Here is a 26,467-nt window from a genome sequence, read left to right on the forward strand (position 1 = left end):
GAAGAAAACCCCTTTCTCCTCATTTTCACCCTACAGAGGACACCTACCAATCTCCAAGGGCTGAGATTCCCCTGGTGAACATTGTCTTTTTTCCTTTTTTCTTTTTTTTCTTTTGGATTTGGACACGGCCTCTCCACAGTAAATACACAGGCCAGCTAATATAAAGACCACAGATCATAGTATTGACTCAACCTACGGCTTGAAGACCTGCGAAACGAAGAAGGACCTAGATCACTCTCATTGTATGTCAAGAATGGTTACTGTACGTATGCCTCATTTTTCTCTTCTATTTGCAAGGATGGTGGATGTTGTAGCAGCAGCATGCATGGCATAGGCTACATTCTGGAGCGCAGACCCTTTGTTTTCCACTTGATTGTACTGTACACAAACATATATACATGCATGCATATAGCCCTATGTGTTAATACACATATGGAATATGATATAATATGGTATATATGATAGGCTAGCTAGCTATAATACTGGTATAAACAAACACACATGTATTACACACAATATTTATAAGCTATAGTGGCCTAAATAGGCTTATACTACTGCTCTCTCGGTTATGGGATATTGTCTTGACAAGATTAACGATCGATGCTGGCAATTAGTCATGTCATGCTGAGCGATGCGCCACGGCTGCCTGCGCGAGGCTCCATCACAGCCTGCATCTTCGACGCTGGAGAGCAAAATGCTTTACTCTGACATTTTATAGAGGACTATATATTTGCTTATCATAGGCCCACTAGGCTATATCAAAATCCATGGCTGCATTATTTGTATACACATTTTTCGCAAGGGCGTAGGGGGCAGAGGGTGCTGAGGCCGCGTGCGGCTGCTGCTGCTGAGCTGCGTAGAGTGGTGGGGGGGAGGAATGTCTTTCTCCGCCTGCCCTGCCTGGCACAGCACAAGGATGCTCGAGACGGATTTCTGAGACAAAACATGATGCCTCCGTGGCTGAGGTCCCATCGAGAGCAAGGCAAAGAAAAAGGGTCGAGACACTAAGGGAGGGGGGGAGGAGAGAGATTACGGATCCATTGGTTTGGATTGAATCAGGCAAGTCAAAATTCCTAAGGGTTCTTGTTGCGATGCAACGGAGTAAATGGGATGGAAATTTCAGAGACCGCGAAAAGAGGGATGGCGACTAACGTTTTCTTTTTTTACAAGCACATTTTTTACCCATCCATCATAACACTTATTTTAAAAACCTAGCGCCTATTTGAATCACGCCTGTTTGTTAAAGGGTTTATGTAGCCTTAGCAGAGTTAAATTAGCCTAGCTCATAGCCGACGGCTGAATTGGGCGTGCCTCTGCTGGACTCGAGCGCATAATGATGGCACGCGCTGGCTTTTGGTCTCAAAGCTTTCATCTCTCCAAACATCCTCTCCTCTTGACTTAATGGCGCTGCCTCCAATTTATTCCTGTCAGCAGGTGGAATGATTTACCGTTGTATTGTTCTCATGGTTTGGTAAAACTGGCGTGCAAGGAGCAAGCTAAATATATCAAATGTGATTAAATAACTACTTTTTATGCTCTATATTTATGCTTTATATAAAAGGCTATATATTTATCAGGTAGGATGTATGCCTATATTCTATCGTCTTAATTTACAGATTTTAATGGCAGGTGCAGGTAGAACCCAATTTTCTATTTTAAATAATAGGCTGCTACAATATCCAAAGGGATATAATAATTTGTTGCAACCAAAAACACAAATACGGCCATTTAGAAATTATACGCAATATAGGCCAACATAAATGATCGAATGACCATTCCATGGGACTTGGTAGCCTACTGCGATGGTCGTGTAGGCCCAAATTAAAATCTAGTAGCCTACATAATAGAGCACGAGCACGACCATGTTTGTAAACTGAAGAGCAGACTTATTTTGAAAGTCCTCAATCTTTGAGATCATAGTAATGCAATTATTTCAATCAATAGTCCACTTGATAATGACTTAGACCTATAGCCTCAATATGTTTCAGCTGTCCTTATTGAATAGTAGCCTATTTCTATTTCATCAGTGTTTGCCCGTAGAGCTGGGCTAACAGGCAGGCCCAGAGCCCAGTCAGCGTCATGCACGTAGGCCTATAGCTCCTGTCCACATGTTCCGCAGTCCTCCGTGAGCATTGACTGTACCGCAGTGCCAAGCAAATAAAACAGTTGAGTCAGATAACCTTCCCGAGGCGCTTCCGCGATTCAAGGACAAGGACAGCAGAGGCCACCAAGTGTAAACGAGCCTAAATAGAACTGACGCTATGAGTTTATAATATAAGATGTATCCTGTATTTACATGTATTGTCAAATTATTTCGTCTGGACAATCAATCCACCATGGAGTATGACTGGAGGGCAAAATCAGGTTTAGCCTAAATAGATTTTGATTTATTTTGAAATACTCTATATTTACTGATTCAAGATGGCCTATAGGGAACTGAAATAGATTCGTAGGCCTACATAAGAATAAGAGACCTCAATGGCTATGTTGTCACGCAAACCATGCATGGTATAGCCTAGCCTACTACTGTCCTCGTAAATTGAAGTAATTGACAGCCATGGTCGTGGAAATAATACAGCATAAGGAAAATATCTACTAAACTGAGCGAAGATAATTTTATAGGCCTAATTTGATTTTCCCCTCTAATATGTCCTAAAAATATATGTTGTACATTATTATTGTTATTATTATTATTATTAGGCCTATGACTGACTTACTGGAGCGAAATTATGTTGGCAATTGTGGCGTTCATTGTTCCGGGAGCGTCCTGCAGCCCCTGGCCATGACACAAAGCGCTACTGTTTACATTAATATTCATAGAGCTGCCATAGTCTCTGCGCGCGAGAAGAGGAGGAACGGGTGGCTCTTTTGTTTGGTTGTTTCAATACCTTTATTCAGCAAAAAAGCGCTCGGGGTTGTGAATTCCTACAGAGCGCACATGTCTTGTTTTCACAAAATATGGGGAAGGGGTAGAAGATGTTCTGTAATATAAATGCGAACAATTTTAAATGCGTGAAAAGAAGCGAATGGAGCATTTTGAAATGTTACAGAAAAGGCTCGATGGTTTGGACAATGCATTCTGGCCTCTAACGGAATCGCCTGAAAGCCACTCCCTACTTCAGCACTCTGGATAGCGCCCCTGGTTTCAACGAAAGCTACACACACAAACACACTCACAGGGAATTTGCAACATGGCTTATGTCTGCCATAAAATGCATTGACAAACGGGGAAATTATTTTAAAATATCAAATTTTCCCAATATAACTGAAAGAAAACGAGATATATATATATATATATATATATATAGATATATATATATATATATATATACCTATTAAAAATGAGTGTTAGTGCTGAGCGTTAGTTATGTAGTATGTAGGCTAAGGTTGTGAGTGTTGGACTGTGACTTGTGTTGTCCTGTTGTTTTACAGCTGCCACTATGATCCCTTTAAGCTGTAGAGAGTGTGGCTAATGCCTTTTGTTTAGGATAATCCTGTAATCTGTGTTATTTAGAAGGCCCATTTACAACCCCAGCCTAGAATCCACTTGCGATTCAGGCCTTCCAAAAGAATGATTGATGTATATTTTAAAAACAAGGGTGAGAAAGAGAAAAAAAGCCTTGAAAATCAAGGCCTTTCTCTTGAGCTAAACCTTAGTTTAGTGAATCCACTGTCTTTGGTGGTTCCATGAAATTTGATTTTCAAATGTATCTCCTCATTTTCAAGTTACTCAAATGAGACTAATGCACTACCATTTTAGTGTCTGCAATAGTGTTTTACTGATGAGTTAGCACATGAAAAAGAGAACCCGACAACTCCTAAATAACATGAAATATTCAGAACCTAGTGTTTTCTGATGGTGTTGTTGCCAACAGGAACTAACCTTTTTTAATTCTCTCTCTTACCTTATCTCACTCAGAGATAGAGGTTATTTTCCATGACTCTCCCAGTACAGTGCGACTGCATCACCCATGAATGACAGTGTTGTCACCAGTGGTAGCACTAACAGGAAGTGTGTGTAGCAGTAATATAGTAACCCATATCAGTGGGTAGATCAGCAGAGGCCTCCTCCTGACCTCCCATTCTTTGCTAAGAGAGAATTTGTTGTATTTATTTGTTACTGCCACAACCTGATTTATTTTCTCTTGGGTTGATTTACAGATAACAATCTTCTGAGCAATGTTTTTTTATGCTAGGAATGTTCCTGAACACGAAAAGAGTCGATGCCAAGCACATTTGACATTATCAGAAGAATCTAATGACAAATCCCTTTTTAGAATGTAGAGAGCAGTCTTGACTCCAATGTATGGACCTGTGTTTGATTCCCATTGGTACACTTAGGAACAATAAGGCCTAGCATGAGAATCTCAGTTACATCTGAGCCCAGTCTTCTGGCCAATACAATTACAGTGATTTCCCTAAATGGTAATCACATCACATGCTTTGACCTTTATCGGGACATGACAAAAGCTGGCCTGAATACTGTATGTGGCAAGTCTTCACCTTCCATTTGTAAGAAAGCAACAGCAGTCATGTATATAGACAAGGAGAAAGCCAATTTGAAGAAGACGACACTGCCAGTATCTGTATTTAGATTGGGTCATGTAATGTTGCTGTGTTTTGTAATTGAGCATTGGCAAGTGTAGGTGGTCTGTGTGCTGTGCTCGCTCCACTCGGCAGGCAGAGAGAGGAGAGGAGGTAGGGCTCTGGGCTCTTGTTTGCGTGCGAGTCTGGGTCCATGTGTAGGCGATGCTGAGGATGCAGTCCATTAAATATTAAGGAAGATCTCTCAGGTCCCAGAAATAGAAAAAGAAAGGCACATCTAGTGCCGGGACAAGGAGAAGAAGAGCTGACCCAACCAACAGCAGAAATCTGAAAGTGTTGGGGGTTGTGTGTTTAATGTGTTTGTGTCTGGTTACTCTCTTTGCTGTCATTCATCATGATTAGCAACAGAATTAATGAACAGAATTAGCCTATCAGAGGTGGGCTGGTTAGGCCTTTATCTATGGCCTGATGGGTTATTGCCTACATCCTTGCCATATCAGTACTTGAATATTGTTATGGATGTAGTTGATATTTTCCACTAATTTCTTTGTAAAGGCTAACATGTTCTGATGAAAATTACGACTTGTTCTATTTGTAGCATCCTAAAAGCACTCTTCTGTTTTTCTCATCCTCCTGCTTGTTGGCATGGAGATCTCAGGGTGATGTTAGATGTTGCTTGTGTCAGCCAGTCTCTCCCTCTGTGTCTCTGTGGCCAGTCTGAGCCTGGGAATTATATAACTTTAGAACTTGTCACTGTGGATGCCTGGACTGCCACACTGAGGTCTATTTCAGTTGACAAATCAAATTTGCTGCGATTCGGTGTCTTTCTGCAAAGGGCTGTAATATTTGGTCAGTTCTGTGACGTTTGTGTGTTACATGGTTACACATATTAGATAGATGCATTTTATGAATCTATTTATCATACCCATGTGGACTATTTGTTCTTTCCCATTATGCATGAAGGATGATCTTTTAACTGGGTATTGTAGAGCCTTCTGTCCATGTTCTGTTCCAGTGCAGACCCTAGATCAGCAGATCATACTGCTCTAGTCGAGACCAAAGAAGCCTCTAACATGTGTACTGTATGATGGATGGCTAGTCTACTTTGCAGTAGCTCTCATGTGCTTCTTAGATATGTGTGTTTGCAGTGTTGTATTTTTAGGCTGTCATAATTCACCCCCTTTCCCTCTCCTCTTTCCTCTCCCTCTGATGTTCTCTCCCTGTCAATGTCAATTTGACTTAAATATATTCTCTGCTTCCGCAAAGCCATCGAATATTAATACATGGAGAAAAACAATATCTGCCCAACAGAGATGGATTATGTCGTTCTCTCTACCTCTATCTTTCTGTCCGCGCACGCACGCACGCACACACGCACACACGCACACATAACCAAAAGTCAGCCAGCCATTAGCAGCAGTCTTGAAGCCGCTGTTACCTGGGCAACATGGTTAAAGGTACAGCTCAAGGCAGAAATCAGGTTAGACAGAGGAGAGAGAGAGACAGAGGGAGAGAGAGAGAGAGAGAGAGAGACAGAGAGGGGCATGAGCACGGAGGGGGGAAACAAGATGGGGGACACTAAGAGCTACAACAGGGCTTGGGGAATATCATCAAAGCAATGAATGCTTTTAGAGTAATATGTCCATAGCAGGGGGAAAGGAACACTACTCAGTCTCCTCCATTAAGTTGAATGGATAAACATCAAAAGAAAACCCTGCCACCAAAAGGGAAAATGACAAACATAGGCTATAACCAAAACAACAGACAAACAGTAGTAAAGCTGCTGGTAATATTGTATCTTACTCAAATCATTCTAGAAGCTTAGGCTACACTGTGAGACCTCTGGAGCTTTGGCGGTAGACGTCTTAGTAAGCCTTATAACACCCACCAGTCTGAGACCTGCAGTCACCTTGCCAGCCAGGCTCACAGATACCAGCTTGAATAATGGTACTTATTTAAACCACACTTCCCAGGTACACTATACCAGGAAATGGAACAGGGAGCCAAAATTAACATTTGTATCAGTTTGGGTGGAGCCCAGGGGGCCATTAATACAGGGACAACATCTCTGTACTAGCTTGTTTACACAGTCTGTCAAAAGATAGTTATATTCTAGACAGAATGGTGAAAAGGAGGAGCGGATGAATGGAATAGATGGAGCAGGGAGAGAGGGAGAGAAAAGAAAAGGAGAGATAGCGGGAAGTTTAGTTTCTGACCTGCACACACAGCTGTTCCATGAAGACAATCCCCTGTGGGTCAAATTAAGCAACATGGTGTACTCCAGAGCAACACACAATGACACCAATACACCTCTAGTGGGCACAAATACACACTCACTCATTCCATCCACTCGCACAAACAAGTTTGAGTCGGAGTCACAAACACACACTTACAAAAGAAAGTGAGCACACTAAAAGCCAGAATGTATTTTTGGGGTTGAAACATTCCACGTCGCTACATGACAGCCTTCAGAGACGTTAGGCCTGAGCAGATTAGACAATGTCACTTTCTCTTTTGTCTGCCATGTCAACCCCCCCGTCCCAACGCCCACTGCCCCACCACCACCAATACTTAGGACCCTGTAATGATGTAATGCTGTTTGACCCTGTAGCTGGATGGATGGAGGCTGGGGGATGGGAGGAGGAAATGGGGAAAAAGGACTGTGACATCTGCAGGGCCAGAGGCAGCGAGAGAGAGAAAGAGCGGGGGAGGAGAGAGGAGGGGAAACGGGGAGGGGGAGAGAGGGGTCTGTGTATAGCCTACTGCTATCCCTGCCTTGCATCCTTCCACCCCCTCAGCTGATGTCTGACCTCTTCCCTAGCTGACAATGACAGAGCGGACATTCATTCAATGAGTCTATATTAAAGGCCTACTAACAACACCCTACCATTACTCTACTGTGTGTTATTACTGCGGATGTATATTATTTGTACACAGGGTTCTATATTCTTCCTTTTCCTCAGCAGATAATCAGCACCATGGAAACCCAGGTGTCCAACGGTCCGAGCGGAACCAGCCTCCCTAACGGGCCAGTCATCAGCACCAACGGTGCCACAGACGACAGCAAGACCAACCTAATCGTCAACTATCTGCCTCAGAACATGACCCAGGAGGAATTCAAGAGCCTGTTCGGTAGCATCGGAGAGATTGAATCCTGCAAACTGGTCCGAGACAAGATTACAGGTATTCATGATGCTTCAGCAGGTACAGTTGATGAATAGACAGACAAACAAAATATATTTCTAGTTGGAGGATAACAAATAATCACAAACAGCATATGTACCTGTAGGTACAGTTATTTTGGTGCAAAAACAGTTTCTAAAGGACCATTATCGATATCTGTTTTCAACGATTTAGGCCAGAGTTTGGGCTATGGGTTCGTAAACTATGTGGATCCCAATGACGCAGACAAGGCCATCAACACACTCAACGGTCTCAAACTGCAGACCAAAACAATTAAGGTAAGAGCACCTCTCCTTCCTGCGTTTCAACCTGCGCCACTCTCCATCTTCTCTGCTTCAATCCGCTGCGGAAGACCAGGAGAAAGGCAGGGAGCAACTCAAAGAAAGGGAGGTGGCGAGAGAGGCAGAGAGAGGCAGACGTGACAAGAGGGGAAGGAGGAAAAAACAGGAGGGGTCGCAGGAACAAAGGAAGTGAGCAGAACAAGAAATGAGAGAGGGAGAGTGGAGAGAGGGAGAGTGGAGGTCATAAAGCAAGGGGCTAGCAGCATGCAGAGGTGATTGTGATGGAAATGTAATCAGGGAGTCTCACTGTGGGGCACGAGGGTCAGTTCAGGCTCCCCCATCTGCCTCCAATCTGGCCTAATTAGGGGGCTTCTTTGTCCCCAATATGGATGGGGGGGAGGAGCGGGAGGGAGAGGAGGCAAGTGTAGGTCCGCCCCCCCTCCTCCCACCTGATCAAAGTAGATCATAGATTGGGATAAAGTGCAGGCTTAGTTCAAATCAGACTTCTGAAAGACTGGGGCAGAGAGAGTCAACAGCATCAGGAGCTGGGTTGGACTGTTGGAGTTATACAGACAGGTGGCAATCATATTGTTAATCATTATTTGTACAATATGTTTTAGTTACATTACTGTACAAATACACATATATTGTATTTAGGGGACAATAATGATATTATTACTACTGTTAGTAATATAATACCAAAATAATTGGGCCGATATAAATGACAGAAAATGTATACATTTTGTGGTTATTATTAATGTTGTTGTTAATGCAATTGTTAAAATTTAAAAAAATGATGTTATCAGGAGGGCTATTTTGAAAATCAATGAATATTATACAGTCATAAAACAATGACCAAGCAAATGTTATATTTCCACCAAAGCATTGTAAGATGGAGGGAGGGGGTAGGAGGAGTAAAGGGTAGGGAGTAGCTTGGGGAACAGAATGCCAATAGCAGGATTAGGGGCCATATGGGCTGCAGGCACCATCTGTACTGTGGGAGAGACAGGGAGAGGGTTAATTATAGGGTAGCCTCCGCTACCCCCCTCCCATTCTCTAGCACCCCCAATCACTGCATCACACACCCTGTCCACACACACTCTACACAATACTGGAGTCCTACACACTCACTGCACCATTTAGAATGAGGACAACTTTATTCTCTAAACTCAATGGGTCAAATACACCCATCGGCTATGTGTTGTGCAAGGCATGATAATACTCTAAATGTTCACTCTCACTAGAAATGTCCCAAACACATTCATTCAAGTTATACTGTACTTGTATATATGAGTATGTTTATATAATAAGGAGTGAATGTTTTAGTGAGTTGACAGTCGGGGATGCTGTCTTGTGATCTATTTATATTGTTTGCTGGTTGCCAGTGGAGCTGTTCTCCCTCGAGGCTGGAAACAAAGGAAAGAGGCAGGAGAGGGAGGGGAGATCAGCCTATCTCTGGCAACACTCGCTCCCTCTCCCTCCATCTGAAACAAACAGACAGACCACTCACAACAATGCACTGACTCTCGCTATCTATCATACTCTCTCACTGGCTTTCATACACGCCAACACATGAATATGTAGACGTTTTCATAATCAATCTAAGTCACACTATAGTCTCACCATAGAATACTAATGTTAACTTTGCACAACGGTGGACGCAATCAGTCACAAAGCGTTCCAAAAAACAGTCACACACATTGACAAAAAAGACGAGTAAAATGAATATTCATGCATGCTACAAGGCCAGCAGCATACCACCCTGCAACACCACCCTGGCTTGCTTCTGAAGCTAAGCAGGGTTGGTATTGTGGTTGTTCCCTGAATGGGAGACCAGGTGCTGCTGGAAGTGGTGTTGGAGGTCCAGTAGGAGGCACTCTTTCCTCCGGTACAAAAAAAATATTCCAATGTCCCAGGGCAGTGATTAGGGATATTGCCCTGTTTAGGGTTCTGTCTTTCGGATGGGATGATAAACAGGTGTCCTGACTCTCTGTGCTCACCAAAAGATCCCATGGCACTTATTGTACAGGTGTTAACTTTGGTATCCTGGCTAAATTCCCAATCTGGCCCACATAACATCATCCCCATCTTATATTTTGATCATTCATCCTGTAACTATTCCCCAGGTTGTTGCTGTAAATGAGAATGTGTTCTCAGTCAACTTACCCGGGTAAATAAAAAAAACGACTATATGGTTTTATGTACAGTAAAGATATGGGAAACCTTTCATTCGATATCAGTGTTAAAATGTGTGTTTCTTTGATGTGCTGTAGGTATCGTACGCCCGTCCCAGCTCAGCATCTATCCGTGATGCTAACCTGTATGTGAGCGGTCTGCCTAAGACCATGACCCAGAAGGACATGGAGCAGCTGTTCTCCCAGTACGGACGCATCATCACCTCCCGCATCCTGGTGGACCAGGTTACAGGTACAGCCTTAACTCACTCCTGGCACAACTGACCCCTACCCTAACCTACCATTAGCCTATTCTAACGTACCCCTGACCTACTCTAACTCTACTCTAACGTACCCCTGACCTACCCTAACTCTAAACGTACCCCTGACCTACCCTAACTCTACTCTGACGTACCCCTGCCCTACCCTAACTATATTCTAACGTACCCCTGACCTACCCTAACTCTACTCTAACATACCCCTGACCTACCATGGACATATCCTTACCTACTCTAACTTACCTCCCCCTAACCAACTGTAACCCTACTCTAACCTTTCCCATCTCATTGGAACAAGTCAGAGTCATGACTCACCCCTCCTCACCCCTCAGGTGCTAACATTAGCTTGCTTTCTGACCCCGGAGCAGGTATATCGCGAGGAGTGGGCTTCATCCGGTTTGACAAGCGGAACGAGGCGGAAGAGGCCATCAAGGGCCTGAACGGCCAGAAGCCCCTGGGCGCAGCCGAACCCATCACGGTGAAGTTCGCCAACAACCCCAGCCAGAAGACGGGCCAGGCTCTGCTCACCCAGCTGTACCAGACCGCTGCACGCCGCTACACTGGCCCTCTGCACCACCAGACTCAGCGCTTCAGGTACTGCCCCCACCAGCACCCAATCCCTGCTCTGACCTGTCTGTCATCTGACCCGACACACCTGCCCTGCTGGAACGAGCACTACGGCGCTCGCTCATCCTATCTTCCTCTCTTTCTCTCCCTCTTTTTTCTTGACTTTCTTTTAAACTGCAGCCTCATCCCTCCATTTGGAAAGGGACCAGATCCAAATAACAGCACAAAACCAATGTAAGAGACCCCCAATGTATCAAAGCACAAATCAAATCAAATGAAAACAAAACAAAGTGCTCCAAACCAGTCAAATAACATAGTATCTACTAAACAAGATGAATAAATTACATTTAAATGAATCAGACAATGCAGATCTCCAACACACACACACACACACTTATCTGCACATTAACAAACTGATTTGCATAGTGCGTTGTTGTGGTTCGCAAAGGCTAGGCCGTGCGCTCTGTGATGGGTTGCTGTTGGGATAGACAGACGGCTCCTCTACAGTACAATGAAGGGAAAGGGCGCCCTCTGGAGACCAGCTGGCAGAGGAGCAGGAGCTGCATGTTAAAAGGCCTTCCTCCTCTCAGACCTCACCACTAATGTCTCCACCCCCTTCATTTCTCCCTCTTGCGTTGCAGACTCGACAATTTACTAAACGCCAGCTACGGAGTCAAGAGGTAAATGCCAAAGGTGTACTTTGTAAAATAAAAAAAGATACAAAAAAAAAATACATCCATGTCTAAGAACAAACCTCAAACAAAGTGACTGGAATACTACCTGCTGCCTTCACCTTGAAATGACAGATTATGAAAATATTCCCTAATTCCCTATTCACACTGCCCATTAAACTGAGAAGTTATGTAATAACCAGTCCAGACAGTATAACAAATCTAAATATGCTAAGCAGTGTCTAGGGTTGTTTAACAGCAGGGTATTCTGGCATGGCTTTGTTTATAATCTTTTGGTTCTTTTGGTTTGATTACGTAATGGAACTGATGTGTGTGTATTTCTTTATGAACTAACATTATCAGTTTCGGTTTTGCTTTAATGTCCCTTTTATTCCACCAGCATGGACATACCAGATTGCGTTTGCGTATTCTTCTTTTTGCTCCAATTTTCCTATGATTTGATTCGAATTTGCTTTCATCCCTCTCTAGGTTTCTGTGTTTTGTTCAATATTGTGATTTCCGTTAAACATTGTGATTTCTGTGTCTAATTTTTGCAGAGGCTTTGGTCAGCAGAGACTATGACTAAAATATGCAGAGTGTGGGTGTTTGTGTGTCATAGAAGCACAGTGTGCTGTTTTGTGTGAAAGCAGGTAGTCTGGAACCACTGTGGTGCCCTGCCCACACATATATTTATCTATCTACTCACTGCAGAAAAAGTGAGGATGGAGATCGATTGGGTCACCAGACAGACTCCATGCCCCTCCGACTACCAAGCCTTCAGCGCATATCATAGCTAGAAACATGGACAGTATATAGAGAGATGATTGCTGTGTGGAACTTCAGAATGACACCCAATGTAGTTCTCCCTCTCTCCTTCCTAGGTTCTCCCCCATCACCATCGACAGCATGACCAGCCTGGCGGGAGTGAACCTGACCGGGCCCACCGGAGCCGGCTGGTGCATCTTCGTCTACAACCTATCGCCCGAGGCTGACGAAAGCGTCCTGTGGCAGCTGTTCGGGCCCTTCGGTGCCGTCACAAACGTCAAGGTCATCCGTGACTTCACCACCAACAAATGTAAGGGCTTCGGCTTCGTCACCATGACCAACTACGACGAGGCAGCCATGGCCATCGCTAGTCTCAACGGCTACCGCTTGGGAGACCGCGTGCTGCAGGTCTCCTTCAAGACCAGCAAGCAACACAAGGCCTGAGAGAGAGAGAGCTGCTAGCTGACGCCAGCTCCTTCAGCCAGCAGGGAGCGCCACTGAGCTCCCTGTTACTATCACTCTACATGGGCCTGGACTGAGTCTCTCTCTCTCTGATGCACACTCACCCATACACAGCCCTATACACATACATGCACACACTATCAGACATACACACACTATTAGACATATTTACACATACAAACATACCCAAAGTCTGAGTTTCAAACAAATACACTAGTAGAGTTTTTCTTTTCTCTTTACACAACATGCTAGTCCTTCCCTACGTTTGCCTGGATTGAATTAGTAGGGGTGCGTTGGGTAGTTGGTCTCTGGGGGTGGGGGTAAGAGGCCTCAATGTGGGAGACAGTCTAACGAATGTGACAGAGAATGTGTGCTGAGTGCTTTGATTGAATTCAGGCAAATAATGACAAAAACTGCTGAAACAAAATTATCAAAAATCTAAAATGAACTACAAATATGTGCAATTTAAACCCCAAACTCTTACCCCACGAACTATCCCATTACCTTGCTGGAGAGAGTGTAGTCAATTTTTTTTTACACTTGGGCATTTTGAATCAGTGATTTTTTTTAGATCAAAGAAAATTCATTAAAAGCAGTGTTCTCTTATATACGTATATTAAAATATAACTATATATTCAATATTTAAGGTGGTTATAATAGCCGAGTATGTAAGCATTTTCTAGAAACTTTGACTACTGTTTCCTGGCTCAACATTAGGTAGGTTGTGACTAGCTTTGGGGCAGTTTCTCTACCCTATTAAGGACAGATCCAATATGATTTAGGTTATCAAACTGAACAGATACTGGTCACAAAGACAAGCAGCCTGAAGGCCACCAGAATTACACCCTCACTACACAACACAGCACAGTCACACATCAGCCCTGTTAGGGGGGGGAAACAACACTAGAATACTGAACATCACTGACATCTAAGAATCGCCCTGTATTTTTTCACTCTGGTTCTTCTATTCAGAGTAGAATGGATGGATTCCACCACAAACAGAGCTGTCTGTGTGAACAACGTAGAGCATTGTCCCAGCTAGTGTTCCCATGGAGACAGTGTTCATGTACAATTCTCTGAGAGACTAGGGACCGTGAGTTTAGAGCAAATCACAGAGCCACTTTACTAAAACACCCAACCAGATATAACACCCCTCCAAGGGAATGAGAAGGTTTTTACAATTCAGTGGAAATTATTGGCCTGGCTAGGTAGGCTCAACATCACCATTACGCACAGATCAGATCGAGAGGACGGTAGTTTTGACTTAGGTTGAGATTCCGTCATGACTCTGAGCAGTGATATCTCCTCACTGAGGAATAGGTAAGAAGCTGTCTCACCCTCTAGGACTCAGTTTACTAAACACTCCTCAGTTTCATTCAGACCACGTATATGACACTTTATAGAAGCTCCTGAGAATCCGTTTCTAATCACTCTCATTATAACCCTGCCTGCCCTGTCAAAATAGAAGAAACCAAGCCTGCAGAAACCAACAGTGACAAGTTTGTTTATCTCACATTGGAAACTCCAAAAGTTATTTTTGTTGATTTGCAACATCTGATCGGCACTATCACCTAGCTGGAATTTTAAAAATATCAACAAACCCATGGAAATAATTTATGACACCCCTTGATGAAAATGTAACGACAAAATAGTCTTGGTGACTGTCTGTTAGAAACATCTGATAAGACGTTTCATGGGGAGAGATATGATTACAATATAAAGACATCTGCATATAATAGATTAAATAAGGTAAAGTGTGTTCAAGACATTTTTGCTTTTCTAAATAACGCTGTGTTAGCCAAAGAGGACAACCATCTCTTTGAAAGGATTACTTTAGAGATAAATCTATTTTTATACATACAAAAGAACAAGACCTTGTGCTGAATTTTTACAGATTCTTAAAACTCTGAAAGACTGGGACACCGCAAGGCTGTATTTTAAGCCCTTTGATCTTTGAGAGAGGGAGGAGCGTGTACATGCCGTGTATAGGTGGGGGTCGAGGGAAGGGGGCGAAGAAGAAAAGTTTTATCTCACACAATCTTACTTTTTCAACCACAACCTATAAACAAACTATTGAAATAGCAAAAAAAGAACATAAACAAAGACATCGGAATAGAACAAATACACATCAGCACAAACCAATTCAATGATTAGGAATCAAACGTTACAGAGACAAATCTGCATTACTAATACTGCAATCTTTGAGTGTAAACTAGACAAACACATATCACTTTCTCTGAAGTTGCGTACAGTCAGTGTTGCTTCAATGATTGTACAGTGAAGTGTTATCGCTTTCACAGGAGACACTTAAATCAGGCTGTAGTAAAGACAGTCAGTCAGGCCCCATGATTTGTCCTCACAGACATCTTGGGCTGGTTCGAAACAGAAAGGCTTGAAGTAGATTCTCAATAAAGCCTCATTTCAATGCAAAGATGATTAGGTATATTTGAATGAAGATTTAGCCAAAGAATTTGGAATATGAGTGTCAATAAGAAATAATTCAGTCTATACTATTACTAACTGCTCCCCTGATAATTCTTCTATAAATCATTATCATTTATTGCATGAAGATCCCTTATCATTTTAAATCCCCATAGCGCTTGCAGAAATATCTGTTGTTCATATCAAATTATATCAGAATGAACTAATATCTTTTGGTTAACATATCTGTTGAGTAAATATAATTTAGCCCATTTGCACAGGTGCTTACCACAAACCTACAACAATGTATACAAAGAATTCACCTTTCAGCAAAAATAACGACAGTTCCACACAAGTGTCTCTTGAACCTCAATACTGTAATACTCATACCATCCGCTCACAATAGGAATCCAATACATCAGAGTATGACAGCATTGTTTCAGTTTAACCCTATGCTCTTCCACTGTTATACCCTCAGCCTCTAACTCTGACCATTCCATTTCTTACTGTGCCCCAGTAGTATATTGGTGTGCCAACCAAAACAAACATGAAATGTCATACATTAACACCCTGTCATAATCTAACTCCACACCTCCCTTCCCCATTCAGTCAGTTGTGCCCATACTCAAGAGAAGGTAGCTCAGTATGACTGATACAGCATCACTTTAAGAGACCAGATGTGAATCTTGGGAACAGAACAGCAAATAGGCCACGTTGTTGAGTTGCAGTTGAAGTAGTCCCACTGGTGATATGGGGTAGAGTTCCAGCCCAGTGCCCCCACACCCTAGACCAACAACAGGCACTAGGCCACACCCTAGACTAGAGCAACAACAAACTGTCCCATCTTACACAGCCAATACAGAGACCCTCTTCTCTTCCCACACCTACGTATGGTAGAGAGCCAAGGACAATGGCAGGAGACAAATGTACTGCACCGCTTGAGCAACAATAAATAATCATCTAAAAAGACAAAAAAACTTTCCTATGGAACAGTAAGTGCAATGTGCTTTGTTTTTATATTGACTGAGAACAAAAAGATATATATATTTTTTAAAAGAAAAAGAAATTAAACATCACACTGAAATGGTTTGCGGAAAAGGCGGAAGGATCAAATGTAAAGAAATCAAAGTGTTAATTCACCGATTCATTAAAGAGAATCAAACAAGCACCGACGGAGAGCTCTGAAAATGTCCAGAATCCCAGCCCCGGATTAGTGCTCTGAACATGCAAGCTAAAACTAACCACATATTATTGGGTGAATAATTGAAATTTAATTGAAAAGACCTTGAAAGGGATACTGTCTAATATATCATCAGTTTTAGCCCACGTCAATTTTAGAATATAATTTTTCCTGTAATTGATTGATTTTCTTTTACATATCAAGACTCACATGTTAACTTAGCGTATTTGTGTTGTTGACGTTACCATATAGGACACACATGGGTCCAAGATTTTATTTGGTTGCTTTGATTGGGTAATTTATTTTTTTCATTCCATTATTTAATTAGTTGCAGTTGTTAGTGTATGCAGATTTTAGACTTAGTTAGAATTTTATTTCAATCAAAATGTGTTCAATTGTGTTTGTAAAAGTCTGTGGTAGCTTTTGTTGCAACATAAATAATTTAAACAGAAAAAATTCAAGATAGCGCCAACAAACTTGTATTATTTGGGCGACTTTAAGCTTGTAGTTTTAACTTATTGTTAACTTAAAAACTATTTATTATTATTATTGCCTCGTATAAAGTATGTTTTGTGTATATTTATGGTTTATTTCATTATATTTGCAAGTTTAAAAGATTTTAAGTTTGCCAAAATTGTGGTTACATTTTCTTTCTTAAAAAGGGAACAAATAGATTAAAAAAAAAAACAGCTTTAGAAGTACGATTTGGAAATGTTCTCCATAGTCAAAGAATGCACTGCTATATTTAACTAATTGAAGTGTATAAACATACATGCTGTGTGCTAGATGTTATGCCTTTACTGCCTGTGTTCTGTTTGTCTTGTTAAATGAAAACCTTTTGATTATTTAATCTAATCACAGTCTTGTTTTTCCAGCCACTGGGAACCCTAGGGAGTGTCAGTCAGGACATGGGCTGGGCCTGGGATGTGGCCTATTGTTGGCTCCAGGGCGGAGCCTGGACCTTAGGCAGTGCCTGAGGCTCCATGTGCACTCAGCATGCTTTCCCTCCTACTGCTGATGAACAGAACTACTGTAGTTAGAAGGACCATAGTACAGAACTCCAACATGACAGCTGAGTTATGTACAGTAGTTCCAACAGCAGCCAGGAGGAAAGCATCGTTGGGGGTAACTCGTATAGGAAAGGGGTCAGTGGTTCTTCTGTTTCTCGACCAACTGTATTTTGTGTCTATTTATTTAGAAGAGGGGACACAGTAACTTAGTGACGTTCTTCTTACAACATTTTCCTGGAATGGTAGAACAAATCAAAGGAGAAAATGATCAAAACAGATCTACTGGCATCAATGTATCAATGTCAGTAGGAAGATATCAAAATCTCATACTTCCAAACATGACCAAATGAACAATGACAAAATGTAACAAAGAAAATAAACCTTTCAGTTTAGTTTAGGATATTTATTACTGGGATTTCAGCTGAAGACGCTTGAAGACTTTTTCATGGAATTGTTTAATTATTTGTACTTTACATGCCAGAAAAAATAAAAGGTTACAAATCTGAGTGACCCATGTTGTTTTTACAAGATGACATTGAGTTTTGTTGTCGTTTCCAGAGGGTAACAAAGCAAAACCATTGATGCGCATAAGACAAACTGCCCACCATCGTCATAATGCACATCATTGGCATAATCATCTACTGTAGTATTGGAGCACAGTTAACAATATACTGACTATCCTGCTTAGATACAGTACAACTCGTTGATTGGCAAAGTAGAACATAGGAGAAAACAATTCAGCATATTCAAATTCCACTTTTAATGGATTGACAACTTTTTAAATCTAATTGAAACACTAACCCTAGACAAACAAGTTAAAGCAACAGACAAGTAGGAGTAAAGAACAAGCAACCATTTTGAATCTTCATCATCCAGTTTGTGAAGCCAGATTGCAGCAGCTGGTTGTTGCAGAGAAGGGTGGGAGGCTAACATGTAGTCCATTAAGAGAAACCTGAGAGGGAAATGACTTATTTTATTTTCAAGCAGAATTGATAAGAAATCCTCTCAGAAACAAATGGTTCTGATCGATTGGAAATTTAGCACAGTGCCTTCTCATAAATTGTTTGCTTTCGCCGTTGTGAAATTACCAACTTGACCCTTTTTATGTAAAAATGATTAAATACATGTGCAAGAATGTCCTACCAAGTCAAGGCTGGCTCCTTGCACAATGCATGTCTTCCTCTGTCCCTCTGGCCTGTTAACATCTTCTGATTCAGTGTCTTCTCATTTTCCTGCTTGCTTGTGTACAGTAGCTAGCTAGTTAGCACTTAATTTATTTTGTATTTTTAATGTAACCGTTAACTAGGCAAGTCAATTAAGAACTAATTCTTATTAACAATGACGGCCGACACATATTTGCACTGTTTTAATTAAGCTACTCGACCAGATGAGGGAAGTAAGCATTATCTAGATTGGCTCGTCCTACTAGGTGGACTTGAATGCCATTTATGTCAGATCTTTTTGAAGATAAATCCAGCAAAATGTTGACTAAACACCCAAACACTTCTCCCCTGCACAAATACAACTGTGGGCTGGAGCCAACAGTTGATACAATGATTCTAAGTTATCTAGTGAGAGCAAGCTCAAGACAGACATGCAGAGTAGAGTGATGATTGAAAGACAACATGAAGTTAAAAAAAATATATATATTAAAATGATTATGAAGGTCATTTCTCCCCCCGTGGTTGTTGTCCATAATTATAGGGTACATGATTAAACAATTACCGTGCCAGCACTAACATGTAGAGTATTTATAAAAAGTTGATATCCACATGTAATTAGAAAGTTCTCCAGTGCTCTATTAGTCCAATTGGCCTGGCTTGTAGCTACCTGTTGGTGGGGAGCACTACAGCTCTGTGTGTCCGTGCAGTACTTTGTCCAGGCTGGCTGGCTCCTGGCACACGGCGGGGGTGGTGAACTCCATAAGGTACTCACAGCGACTGGGCTCTGATGTGGACGTCACCACCGTCTCCTTCCCACAAGTCAGCTTCACCTGACCCACACAGAGGGACAACATTAACCCTTCACTACATTCACAGGACATGTCGTGGGTCAGCAGTACCTCAAGAGTAGGGACCTGTACACTTAGCGTGCACAGATTGTGTGAATTATCATGCACGTTCCCCCACCCAGCACCGCATGAAACGTGATTTGACTTAATCCACTTCATATGCTCTCAGCAAATTAGAGTGTCATAAGACTATCATAAAGGTGCAGCATTGGGCTGGGAGGGAAGTGGACTGGAGAAGATAGACTTACTGTGGTGGACCTGTTGGGGCCCTGCCAGCACCCCTGCCCATGGTCATACTTCATCACTGAGTATAAATTGTCTTCAGGATCATCCCATTGTCCCCACAAGCTACAACAAGGACAGAGACCAAGACAGAGAATGACCACTAACATTCCTAACAATTTTAGAAGGACCAGTCATTTGAACAGTTAAAGGCTCCAGTAAAATGAAGTGAAGAGGAGATTCTCTTACCCAAGGTTGGTCTCTGATCCCCCAAACTTAGGTTTCTGGGAGACCCTATTGAATGGACACAGCCTGTAGATGTACCTGATGAAAAAGAAGAGGGGCAGAGTCTTAGATTTAATCTTTGGGAGACTCAAACAGTTTCACATTCATACCAACAGATTATTTCTCTCACGAAGGCATAGACACACTATGGGTATTTACAAAGATAGATGAAGTATACGTACTCGCTTGTGGATAATTCGTAGCACTGGCTGTAGAGGTATGAAAATTCTGCACTTGGCCCAAAGTCAAAGCCAATCTCCTTCTCAAGGTTCCTGCAGATCCAAATAAATTCAGGATCACAGATTAATGATTCACTTGCAGACACAGGGTACATTCATTTGTGTTTTCAAACCTAATACAACCTGTACTTGTATGCCTGTGTAGTGTTTGCATGTCGAGTATCATCATGAGATGTTTTTGTTGCAAGGACTAACATACAGTTGTTGCCAAAGCCAGCAGAGATTAAGCATTGTGGTTGCAAACTCACTTCATTTGATCGTCCACTTCCCGGAGAGCCCTCTCAGCTTCATCAAAATCATCCCTGGCTTTCTGGGCAGCTGAGGAACAAAGACAACGAAGCACAATCTCAAAATGACAGCCCAATGAGACATACAATTCCACAGCACAGAAAATCACAATTCAGACATTTACGCTTAATATGATCTGAACCCCCTACTTTGTATATTCAGACAAACACAAATTGTGTCCCTGTTTAAGGTAGTGCGGGACTAAGCCCAGATTGTAAAACAGATGACTGTATGCACCATCAATAAGGCTCTGGGTCTCTGTGTCATACGGTGGCATGGACACCTCATCGTCCTCTCTTTTCTCTGGGGTCTGCACAGTGGGAGGGACCTGATAATTAAACACACGTTATGTTACTGGGACAACTGGCCACCCAAGCCCTCCAATAATAGCCTAGCGCAGGCCCTTCCCCTCCAATGTGAGGATTTCCAACTACCTTCTCTTCCTCCTCCTCCTCCTCGTGATCATCATCTTCCTCGTCGTCCTCCACATCTTCCTCCTCTCCAGCGTAATCCTCGGGGTAGTGGTCAGAGTTGTGGTCAGCGACAAAGTCCCTGGTCTCCTCCTCCTGGGGGGTCTCCACTGGGGCAGGGGGGTCCGACAGGCCCTGAGACACCCACACGGTCACATAAACCAAATCACACACATATATAGCCCATTTCTCACAAAGTGCTTGACAGAAACCCAGCCTAGACACTCAGAGGCACCAGGACAGACCATAGAATATTCAACTAGGATATGGAAATGACTGTATAACATAAGTGTTCATGTGGTGCTGACCTCTGACAGGTACTTGTCTTTGATGCCGCTCCACACAGTTTCAAATGCTGACGTGTCTACTTTGTCTGCTCCTCCCAGCAATCCCTGTAGGAATGGATTAGGAAATCAGAAAAACGTCTATCTTGAAACAATATATTTTTTTGACTTAAGACGTCCTACCAGGATAAACTACCTTACTGCACTGGCAGATCATGTGCTCATTTTAACCTACAAAGGCTCGATACAAGTCAGAATATCTTGATACAAGAGAAATGATCTTGATGTATTTTCTGGGCAACTCAAAACAAGTAAATGCAAATGCTTTGAGTAAGCAAGATCATTTTGACTTCATTAATATGTCAATCTCTGTGTGTAAAATAAAAAGTGGTTAATGTGAACCTAACTCACAGCAAAAAAAATTAAAGAAAGCAATCAAATGTTATTTATTGCATAGACTTTACTGCAAATGGCACTCAAGTCTTGAGAAAAAAACAACACACTAATATTGCAGTCAGCCATGACAGCCTTTATAATATAATGCTTGTGACCACACACACATCCAAATATTGCACTTGGGAAAAAAACATCTTAAAGTAGAAATAGTACGAAACAACCTGGCATTCTATTATTGCTATATTATAGTGTCCACTATTGTAGACATTGATCAAGTGCACAAGGCTACATGTGTGCGAATATAACGTTCACTGAGTAAAAAAATGCAAGAACACCCCCTCACACACGTGTTACTGTCAAGTTCAACACAACAAAAGCAATCTTAGGGCTACACTGCACATTACTACATTGTACACTTTCTGCCTGTGGACATCTGTTCTACAATGTGCCAGCGCAGCATGATACCCTTTGTTGGCATAATTGATCTCTTTCAGGCAGAGAGTACACCTGGCATACCCCTTTTTATCCACTGTATTGAAAAAGTGAGAAAGAGGGAAAGTGTGTGGTAGAGGTGGTTTTCCTTTCACCTCTATAGTGGCATCCAGCTTAAGCCAGGCCCAGCTAAACTGAACTGTTTAACAAGCAACGCCTCATTTTCACCTAATGATCTTATTCTGAAAATGAACCATATAGTTACTGTAGAGGGAAAAAACATTAGGTCACAGATAATAGTTAGTTTGTTAGCTAGTTAACATTTCACAGATTGCCAGGGTCCAGTAAGCAACTAACGCGTTAACTTATAACTTGAGAAACGGCAAGGAGTCGTATAACGCTAACAGTTAATACTATAGCAAATTGGTTAGGTTACTAACGTTAGCTCATCTGATGTTGTAACGTTAGCTAGCTAACGTTAGCTGCTGGACTTTATTAGCCAGCTAAATTTCACACCATAAACTCAATTATTTGATCAGTTAAGTTGGCTAATGTTGCTCAACATTTCTCTGGCTAGCTAACGGAGAATTCGATCCAGCTAGCAAGATCCTTAACAATGCTAACAATACTTGTTCCACCACACTTTCCCCCTCACCTCAAACTTTCCAAATGCCAGTTATTTTTCAGTTACAGCTCATGAAGTACGCATCATCCCCTTCTCACCCCCATCTCCGTGGTCAGGCTTCTCACCTACCTCTTCGATATCGTTCAGGAGACGCGCTGCTATAAGTTAACTGGCCAACTGCCTTTCCATTCCTTTTCCAGAGCGCGCGCTGATGCTGTAACTAGCAAATTGGTTGTCTTTTCTCTCTTCAGTAGCGTGCTGCATTCTGTTGTTATGTGAACGATTGGCTGAACCTTGGATACAGACAGTATTTCTCCAAACGCGCGTCACTCGTTCCCATACAGCCAGTAGTCATCCAAAGCCCCCCGCCGCCCAAACTTTTCTCATTGGATCTACACGAATCACATAGGTCACCTATTTTGGATTCAAAACGGCAAATATCGCCAAAATGACACTAGTTTGCATCCCTGTCTTCTCTTGAGGGGGAGGAAGAGAGGCGAGGAAGATGAGACATCTTACCTGAGTCTCTGTTTCTGTCAGAGAGCCATTTGAATCTGGATCCAGCTCTAGATGGGACTGCAGCTCAGCCACAGAAACACTGGGAATAACAAAAACACCGTATTAGTCACTCACTGAATCACACTGAAATATCTCGGAATATCTCCAACGCTGACAGTTACACTACACACTCACTAGCCATCTGCGTCATCATCCAGCTCCAGAAAAGCCTCAGCCATTCTAGTTTTGTCCTTCTCCATACGGATGAGTTCTTTTTTTTCTGAAACAGACCAAATCAAATCAATCACATACAATTTAAGAAGACAACTCTTCAACAGGACTTTTATAATTGACTTCCAAATCAAAGATGTTGAAAAATATCTGACTGGAGAGACAATTAGCACTGGGCATTTCACAACATGTTTTTTAACTATGAGAATATACTTAAATATCTTGGTTTTACCGAACAGCACAAAAGCACCTTTTTTGTGTGTGAAGAAAACAAATACATTGAGAGAATTTATGATGTGCATAGGTTAAAAGCAAAGAGATAATGGCTTCCAGTGTACTTACCCTCCCAAGACTTCAGGTGGCGCTCTTTAGCCTTTTTCTCTGGATCCTCCTCTGTTTCTTTCACAGTCCTCAGAGCCTCCACCTTCCCCTCCAGACCCTTCTTACTACCCTGCAGCTCAGTCAACTTGCCCTGCACAAACACATGGATGGAAGTATTTACAAAAACCATTTGAAACAAACATAAGTCTTGTCATTTCATGAACACGTTCAACGGCAAGGATTTATACCAATCGCTCTATATATGAAATGGTCTCTGTGTAGGCCCTAGCCATTTCATCTGCCTAACCAACCCCAAATAAATCTACTACCCTTTGGTTGGTTAGTCACTCACCTGTTTGTCCTCCTGTCCCCTTTTAGCTTCATGTATCAGTTGTTGTTTGAGCATAAAACCTTCCTTGGTGATCTCAGCCATTATCTGCAGACTCTCCCTCTCCTTGCGCCCCATCTCCCTAGGGGTCACACAGCCAACAGAATTAGTCTTCACACACACACACACACATACTGGGCACACACTGGAGGAATTGTTTGCCAACACAAAGGCCAATGTTAGTGTTGTAGTCAATATTAAATGTTTGCAGAATGCTGTACGTTTTACTACTGCTCACCTGCAGGTGTTTTGACAAGTGGCACCACTGTTGTACTCGTCTGTCGTGTCACAGCAGTCTGAGGAGAGAACACACTTCATCAGCACATAGCAGTTACACACAACAAAAAATTATGTGAGAACGGGACGACTGATCCATGGAAAGATACTGTGACCATGTCCTTACCACAGATGCCGTCGTTGATCCGGGAGGAAGGGATGAAGGCGGGTCTGAAGCCAGCGTTGGTGCAGTGGAAGCTGCCGTTGGGGCAGGCAGCAGTACCTGTGAAAAAAATGTAGACATTCACTACAGTCAAGACCTTAGTGATAACTGTGCACAGTAGTGTGTAGTGTCTTGATAGTGGGTTCAGTCTGGCTTTACTGATGAGAAGTGAGCGATACTGTACCTGGTTCATCCGAGCCATCCATACAGTCGCAGTAGTCATCGTTGACCCGGTCAAAGGGGATGGTGCTGGAGCCATCCAAACAGGTAAAGGGCTTGTTCTCCTCATAGAACTGTCTCTCTGTCGGGATCGATGGGGACAGGTAAGGGTTGGGTACATAAGAGCTCATCTGAGATACAATGCACACCTACCAGGTTAAAATCCATGCTCACAATGGGATTCTGACAGCTAAAATAGCATAGACTGCCATAGACTAGGCCTACCTCACTGGCAGTGATAAGAACCATAACGTTATTTGTCTGAATTCGGGTTAGAATCAGATGCCAACTCACTAGATAGTGGTACTCCACGTGGACGCTGGATCTCCACCGCTGCGCCAGTGCCCATCGCCAAAGCCAAGCTCATTAACAACAGTAGAAGCGCACAAGACATGATGCAGTATCAACTGGAACCAGCTAACGTTAAACTTTCAGGAATTCGCGGTGCTCCTGCAAACATAACTCAAGCTATTAGACAAAGTAACGTTACTTGAACCCAATACAGCTAGTCCTCAGACGCACCACCATTCACAACATTGAGACAGTCGGCCCCATATGAAACCTCTGATACAATGCGTTAGAACGACATTCTCAGAATAATTTAGTCATAATTCAATACATGTAACTTAACGATAGGTAACGTTAACTTAGCTAAGTAAGTTAGCTGATGAAGGACTACAGTAGTAGCAGCTAGCTATCACCGGTCTTGATTTAACGCGGGAAAACTTCCTTTTGAACAATATTTATGAATGTTGTATATGCAATAAAGTATCATGTTCACAATAAAATGGTAAAAACACTTCCAGTAAAAATATGACTAATCATTCATTACCTCTCTTCCGCAATGCTTCATGAAACGTCTCGTGCGCTCATGTACTGTAGTATTTTTCTCTGATTGGACTAGCTTTCATATCCGACCTGTGATTGGAGAATACTTGTGGCGCGGTGCATGATGGGTAATGCGTTGGAAGCAGCCATGTCAGAGAGGGTGGAGAACCTCTTTTGGCCATGTTATGTGGATTTGAGGTTGCAGACGTGTGTCTGTCAAAATACTTAGTATTTTACTTAGTGGTATAAAGTACACTTTTTTTTTTTTTTTTTGCCTAAAATGACATACCCAAATCTAACTGCCAGTAGCTCAGGACCTGAAGCAAGGATATGCATGTTCTTGATACCATTTGAAAGAAAACACTTTGAAGTTTGTGGAAATGTGAAATTAATGTAGGAGAATATAACACATTAGATCTGGTAAAAGACAATACATTTTTTTGTACCATCTTCTTTGAAACGCAAGAGAAAGGTCATAATGTATTATTCCAGCTCAGGCGCAATTTAGATTTTGGCCACTAGATGGAAGCAGTGTATGTGCAAAGTTTTAGACTGATCCTATGAACCATTGCATATCTGTTCAAAATGTTGTATCAAGACTGCCCAAATGTGTCTAACTGGTTTATTAATACATTTTCAAGTTCATAATTGTGCACTCTCCTCAAACAACATGGTATTCTTTCACTGTAATAGCTACTGTAAATTTAACAGTGCAGTTAGATTAACAAGAATTTAAGCTTTCTGCCCATATCAG

The 26,467-nt window shown here is 42.2% G+C and overlaps 2 protein-coding genes across 4 annotated transcripts; one reads left to right on the forward strand and one right to left on the reverse strand.

Annotated features, from left to right (window-relative positions):
* Nucleotides 1-253: 253 nt before the first annotated feature.
* Nucleotides 254-12,921, forward strand: LOC120044559 (ELAV-like protein 3). 3 transcript variants are annotated; one of them, XM_038989219.1, is made up of 7 exons: nt 254-262; nt 7,512-7,728; nt 7,903-8,006; nt 10,283-10,436; nt 10,827-11,055; nt 11,670-11,708; nt 12,581-12,921. In XM_038989219.1, exons 1-7 carry the CDS (start codon nt 254-256, stop codon nt 12,906-12,908), a joined length of 1,080 nt encoding a protein of 359 aa, XP_038845147.1. In that variant the 3' UTR covers nt 12,909-12,921. The 3 variants fall into 3 exon arrangements, with proteins under 3 accessions (XP_038845147.1, XP_038845148.1, XP_038845149.1); XM_038989221.1 differs by lacking the exon at nt 254-262 and adding an exon at nt 12,347-12,349 and having other exon boundaries at nt 7,509-7,728; nt 10,830-11,055; XM_038989220.1 differs by lacking the exon at nt 11,670-11,708 and having other exon boundaries at nt 10,830-11,055.
* Nucleotides 12,922-17,925: 5,004 nt separating this feature from the next.
* Nucleotides 17,926-25,803, reverse strand: LOC120037083 (glucosidase 2 subunit beta-like). Its single transcript, XM_038983273.1, has 18 exons — nt 25,718-25,803; nt 25,180-25,335; nt 24,851-24,967; nt 24,631-24,726; nt 24,466-24,523; nt 24,192-24,309; nt 23,861-23,990; nt 23,483-23,567; nt 23,309-23,387; nt 21,361-21,444; nt 21,017-21,187; nt 20,820-20,910; nt 20,543-20,612; nt 20,238-20,327; nt 20,020-20,094; nt 19,797-19,896; nt 19,368-19,530; nt 17,926-18,489 (listed from the first exon to the last, which is right to left on the reverse strand). Exons 2-17 carry the CDS (start codon nt 25,277-25,279, stop codon nt 19,384-19,386), a joined length of 1,611 nt encoding a protein of 536 aa, XP_038839201.1. The 5' UTR covers nt 25,280-25,335; nt 25,718-25,803; the 3' UTR covers nt 17,926-18,489; nt 19,368-19,383.
* Between the last annotated feature and the right edge of the window lie 664 nt (nt 25,804-26,467).

The sequence above is a fragment of the Salvelinus namaycush genome, chromosome 3 (genome assembly GCF_016432855.1).
Source record: "Salvelinus namaycush isolate Seneca chromosome 3, SaNama_1.0, whole genome shotgun sequence".
Taxonomy (NCBI): Eukaryota; Metazoa; Chordata; class Actinopteri; order Salmoniformes; family Salmonidae; genus Salvelinus; species Salvelinus namaycush.

What these genes read in the sequence shown, in the direction of transcription:
- LOC120044559 (XM_038989219.1), top strand. An exon ending in GGTCCGAGACAAGATTACAG is followed by an intron (nt 7,729 to 7,902) that starts GTATTCATGATG and finishes TCAACGATTTAG; the next exon opens with GCCAGAGTTTGGGCTATGGG. An exon ending in CCTGGTGGACCAGGTTACAG is followed by an intron (nt 10,437 to 10,826) that starts GTACAGCCTTAA and finishes CTGACCCCGGAG; the next exon opens with CAGGTATATCGCGAGGAGTG.
- LOC120037083 (XM_038983273.1), bottom strand. Translation starts at nt 25,279, where the DNA reads ATGTCTTGTGCGCTTCTACTGTTGTTAATGAGCTTGGCTTTGGCGATG. An exon ending in GATGATGACGCAGATGGCTA is followed by an intron (nt 23,388 to 23,482) that starts GTGAGTGTGTAG and finishes TGTTATTCCCAG; the next exon opens with TGTTTCTGTGGCTGAGCTGC. An exon ending in AAGACAAGTACCTGTCAGAG is followed by an intron (nt 21,188 to 21,360) that starts GTCAGCACCACA and finishes TGGGTGTCTCAG; the next exon opens with GGCCTGTCGGACCCCCCTGC.